We start from the raw sequence: 6,000 nt of genomic DNA, 5'->3' as shown, positions 1-6,000 counted from the left end.
AAATCAAGGTCCTTGTGTAGGCCACCAGACACGGGTGTGTATGTGTTAGTCTCCGAGTGAGCCTCTGACGGGAGTAAATTTAGATCCTTGGACTAGGACTGAAGTTGTTGGTTAGTTGATTGAAAACCAACTAAAGTCTCTTGTGGGAGCCTCCTGTGGGAGTGTAGGCTAAAATCCTTGTGTAGGATTATAAAGGTTAGAGGTGAACTTAATTTAAAACATCCCATAGTGAAATCAAGTACACTCATGGGTTGAGTGCGTCCGCCAGGAGTGGAGTAAAGAAATCGACCTACTATACATGCTTGTGTTTGAGATTGTTATTTGAGCACTTGTTTAATTATACTTAGAGGTGAATGTTTAATTATATGTATGAATGATTAGATGAATGCTAAGTGTTGATAGTTAGCACCTCCCACACACATATATACACTGTTATACTTACAGACTAGTTGCTTAATTACCACATCTTTTGTAGTCTATGTGATTGGACCCTCTAATGGATTGGAAGACTTAGAGTTAATTATCTTGCTTATTTTAAATTGTATATTAGTTTAAGTAGATAATTGTATTTTAAAAGGCATAATTTTTATTTAGTTGTAATCACCCCCCTCTAAGACATAGCAACCATTCCTTACCTTTGCCAAGCTTCCATGTATAGCTGTGATATCCTATTCCATGCAATTTCATAATATACAAACCCTTTGGATCTCAATCAAACTCAGAACGCATTTTACTCCAAACATTCCTAATATATCAACTCATAATTTTATTTTTCTTTCTTTTCCATCTCTCTCTTTATTACATTTGCCTACCTGGAGTCACTTGACTGTGCAAAGTAAGGTTATGATCCTTTTTATTTTTGCATGCCTGACCCGTCATGGGTTATGCAAAGCATGACTGGATATATAATATTGAAATTCTACCAAATCTACCTAAAAGTCATAACATCCTATAGAGTAAAGACCACACATTGTGCGGGTAGAAGATGGTGCCTAACTCCTTCCTCTTTACTCATCATGACCCTTATTCAGAATTGAAGGTCTCAAACCAACCGAGGAGTCACTTGAGTAGGGAAATTTCACGATTCCTTGACCTATAAGCAATTTTATGGTTTTTAGTCAACCATATATTCTAAGCTTCAATTGGCTAGTGATGATTCTAAAAATCAAATACATTTTCTATATATGAGTCAACTCCACACGTGCAATTGATAAGCAGAACTGAAGGTGATTGCTTGCACATGAGTGGGCGACAATATGTTTTACTAACACGTGTGTAGAAGAGGATGGTGAAGATGGACATTATGCATTTGAAGACACGTGCATAGTTGTATGCATCCATGCATCCACATATGGGCACATGGGCAAAAATGAAAACACATGTGAGATGAGGCACACCATAGGAAAGAGTTGGGGCGAGACACCTAATAATAGTTTTGTCTTGGGTTGATCGTGATGTTTACATGCCCTCCAATCGATTCATCTAATGTTCCTTACCATGATGAAAGAATTATCCAAAAAAATCTTAATATTCCGAAACTTATGTGAGGTGTTCCATTCCAATATAGAAGTCTTTGATATTGTTGTAGGGAAAATAGACTGACCAATGATGAAAGGTCAGGTCGGGACCTTGCACCCTTCTCCAGGCCAGACACGACAGCAGATTCGATCCCCTAATCAAAACCCAAGCAAAAAGCAAGATTAAGCTCGACATCCCATCACCAGATCGGAACACGTAACGACCTGGCCCAAACACATGAAAAAGCACTATCTTCGTCGATTCCAAGATCTCCAGAGTTCGTCAAGAACAACCCGTCCCTTGGCTTGACTAAGGAGATGGGTCGACATTACGTAGGTCGGCCTCACCTGGGTCGGCATCATCCAGGTTAGCGTGACCCAGGTCGGCTTGTCCCAGGTGGGGACACTTTTGGTCGGCCCAACTTGCCTCTCATGAAGGTCTGACCACATTCACTCAAGATCTTAGCCGAAAACTTAGGAAATCCATTGCGATAGAGATCTGCCCGAGGTCTTTGGAGGATCTTCACGACACGCTCGGGATCCCAAGGTATTCGTCGAGGATCTCGAGAGATTCATCGCACACTCGGGATCCGAATCCCTCAACAATACACACCTACTAAATAGGGAGATCTCTTCTACGCCACCACCTCTCCTAAACTCTAAATAGAAATACCTCTTTTAGCCCTAAACCTTCAATACTTAACTAGACCCAGATCCCTTTCCTGATTTTGGCATCGAAGGGTTCCCCGCACGAGTCAGGATCTTCCTCGTTCGTTCCTTGTGCAGGTACATGACGGTCTACAAGGGGCTAACCAGATTTTCGCATCAACAAATATAATTCAGGGTGTTGAATCAGCTGAATTTCATACAATCAAAGTCAAACAGGGGTGTGCTTGGATGGGTTGGATTTTATGCACGTTATCTCCTCTAAACTAGGCAAAGTAACTCAGTGCAACTCGAGGCCTAACCCAACTCTAGACCAACTCAAGCTACCCAACCCAATGTATCGAATACTCTCAACTCTATCAAAATTTGATTTGAGACAAGTTAGGTCGACTTGGATAAAATTAGATTGAGTTAACAATTATAACTATCAAACTAATATAAAATAAAACATCTAACAATCAAATAATACCTTTAAAGTGATACATATAACAATTGAAATAACACTAGTAAAATAAAATTCATAACCGCCAATTATAAATAAATAAAAATGAAAGAAATTACATACTCAATAGATGTCACATAAATGACATGGTGAGTTTCATCAAACATAGTGTTGTGTGGATCATGTAGAAAAGGCTATAAAACTTTCTAATAAAACCATGACTAATGAGTCTTCAATGAAGAGACCTTAGAAAGACTTCAACCGACATCACAAGTGTTAGAGATAGGTGTCATTCATCAAGTAGTGATCAACATGAACGTGAACATGTTTGGACAAAAAATAATGACAGTTCATAAATCATGTAGAGCATATAAAATCCGTTTATGGTTGGCCTCAACCAAACTCAACCTAACTTAGGTTGGGCTGAGGGTTAGGTTGTGAATTTCCAACCCAACTCCAACCCAACCTTGAAATCGTACACGTGGCAAGTGCGTTTTTTTTTTTTTTACAAACAAGGAGGCATTACTTTTGCAGACTTGGATGGATGAGATCCACCCAATCCATCAGGTTGACCGTCCTGTTTTGGACATCAGCTCAAAAATGAGGTTGATTCTACACTCAGGTGGGCTCCACAATGAAAATAGTCGAGGTGGGAAGTCCCATGATTAAAATTGCTTAATTTTTGTGGTCGCGGTGTTTACGTGCCATGCAATCCAATGATGGATTAATAAAAAAATAAGGATATTTCAGTACTCATGTTGACTGCACAACATGAATTTATAGTTTTTATAAAAAATTAGCACGGTAGTCTCTTCCGTACTATACCTTTTTATTTATTATTATTATTTTTTTATTTTTTATTTTTATAAATTTGGCCGCCCGAAAACTTAGCTACTAAAGGAGATTTTTGGTTTAGTAAGTTCTGTTTGAGTCAGAGTAAGAAAGGTGGCTGCTCCGTCGGGTCTAGAGTAAACGAGTTTTTAGGCTTTTACTGCGTTCCTTAAAGTGTGGCTCGTCTAAATATTACATTTGACTGAACTTTATAATCCATGGTGGAAATGTGACTGCTCACCTGATGAACGGGGTGGATCTGATGCTATATGTGTCCCATGTCGCGATCAGCCGGAGAAAATCAGACCCTCCGTGTGCCTATCCAAGTAAGGTCAGGACAGTCAGAGTTTTTCATTTTTAATAATCAAAGATTGACACATCTGAACTGACGTCCGTAACTGGGACAGTTTAATTATAATTATTTACAATTTCTAAGCGCCTGTGTATCATCCATCACAGTCCGTCAGAGTATAAAAGTTTTTCTCCAGTTGACGCTCATTTCTAAGCGCCTGTGTATCATCCATCACACTCAGCTAGAGTAAAAGTTTTTCTCCAATCCACGCCACGGTATAAGGGGACGGAAAAAACTGGTGGAGAGTCGAGACTCGGGGAGAGAGAGCGAGAAATCATCTACTGCCGTTGATTTTCACTGGACCGTGATGGACGGTTCAACATCCGATCAGATACACGTGTTCTGGCATTCGGGGATGCTGGATCACGAGACAGGAAGTGGCGTGTTCGACACGGGCATGGATCCGGGCTTCCTGGACGTCTTGGAAAAGCATCCTGAAAACGCAGATCGAGTGAAGAACATGGTCTCCATCTTGAAGAAGGGCCCCATCTCTCCTTACATCTCCTGGTTTTCAGGAACCCCCGCTCGTATTCCCCAACTCCTCTCCTTCCATACACCTGGTACGGCACAATCTCTTCTGGAAAAATACCTAGGCGTATCAAGCGTCGCAGGCAGCCAGAGTATCAAATACCTCCCTTTAAAAATAAGAGCTATTTGATACTCTGGCTGCCTATGACGCTTGATACGCAGGCACCGTAGAAATACTGCACGTTAGAACATAGCACGAATTAATTCAAATTAGGGGTGCGCTCCAGTGATAGCTGTAATAAGTGGGGCCCACGTACAACATCAGACCCGTCCATCAGATGCGTTGCCTCAATTTACTACAATGCGGTTGAAAATCTGTACGTGGATTGCGTGGTGAGCGCAACACCACGTAGTAGGATTCCAGCTCATATCGGGGTACGAGTCCAAAATTGAAGTATAATCCAAAGCTCAAGTGGACCCCACCACAGGAAATGGTGGGGATTGAACGCTTACCGTTGAAAATTTCCCCACTGTGATGTGGATCACTTGTGATTTGGATATACCTTCAATCCCCACTGTTTCATGTGGTGTGGTCCACTTGAGCTTTGGATATTCTTCAATTCTGGGTTCGTGCCTTAAAATGAGCTACCAAAACGGATGGACGGCGTGGATAAAACATATACATCAAGGTGGGCCTCACAGGATACTGCTACCAGGTAACTCCGTGCTGTTGGGGTCACCACGCAATCCGCGTTCAGCCCAGATGGAGACTTAAGTGGGCCACTGAGAAAGGGTCAAGGAGTTGAGAGGGGACGAAGGGTCCGGACAAATATCAGGCCGTTCTGCAACTTTAGGGAGTTTCTGTGAGAATCAAGGGTGACCGTTCCTTTCTACATTGTTTCCTGTACTGTGTCCCACCAGAGTTTTCGATTGAGCTGATTTTCTATCAAAAGGAGTAACCTGATGGGATGCATCCTTTGGACGGGTTGGATTTGATATAGACACCACGTGGGCTCCACATCTGCCTCTTGTCACCGTAACTTGCGGTAGTACCGGAGCACACCTCCTCAAATTAAACCAGTTTTTGGAACAGCCCAATGCTGGGTACTTACAAATTGGACGGTTGAGTTTGAATTACTTGTATGCCACGTATGCAATTTCTCAGTAAATTTCTAACTGCCTGCGCATCATCCATCACACTCTGACAGAGTATCACAGTATTTCATTCGGGGCGCGCTCCAGTGGTAACTGCACAACTGTAGGCTACGATGGAACCGAACAGATGTGCCCACGTGATGCATGCATAAAATCCAACCTGGCCATCGAATGCGTCAGCACACGTTAAGGGTAGTGCTGTAAACTCAGGCTGATTGGTGAACAGGTGGGCCACACCATAGGGAACTAGTTGGGAGGGAGTTTTGCATGTATGACCCACCGCGTCATACACGCTGATCCATAGCTCAAGTGATAGATTGAGTGAGAACACCTGACTCTGATACCATTACTTGCTTAGGCTCCCTAAGAGCTGGGTTAACTAAGGGAGCAGCATCCAGGCCCTAAACTCTAAACCCTAAAATAAAAATTCTGTATAAAATTAATAAAAATAAACAAAGTAAACACAGAGTAAAGTATTAAGCATATACAAAGGAAACACATCACTATTACCACCGTAGAGTTTAACAGAATAGACAATGAGACTTACTACGAACAAGTCCTTACGTTCA

General features: G+C 41.8%; 1 protein-coding gene across 2 annotated transcripts in view; it reads left to right on the top strand.

Annotated features, from left to right (window-relative positions):
* The first annotated feature begins 3,899 nt into the window (after positions 1-3,899).
* Positions 3,900-6,000, top strand: part of LOC131234452 (histone deacetylase 8) — a 41,804-nt gene continuing 39,703 nt past the window's right edge. For both annotated transcript variants that reach the window (XR_009165714.1, XM_058231343.1), the window contains exon 1: positions 3,900-4,368. Coding sequence is in view for 1 of the 2 variants with exons in the window: in XM_058231343.1 (XP_058087326.1) it covers positions 4,116-4,368 (253 nt within the window). In the remaining variant the exon portion in view is untranslated. The remainder of the gene's footprint in view (positions 4,369-6,000) is intronic.

Source organism: Magnolia sinica, chromosome 19 (genome assembly GCF_029962835.1).
Source record: "Magnolia sinica isolate HGM2019 chromosome 19, MsV1, whole genome shotgun sequence".
Classification (NCBI taxonomy): Eukaryota; Viridiplantae; Streptophyta; class Magnoliopsida; order Magnoliales; family Magnoliaceae; genus Magnolia; species Magnolia sinica.
Note: the sequence above shows the minus strand (reverse complement) of the source record. Positions and strands in the feature narration are given on the sequence as shown.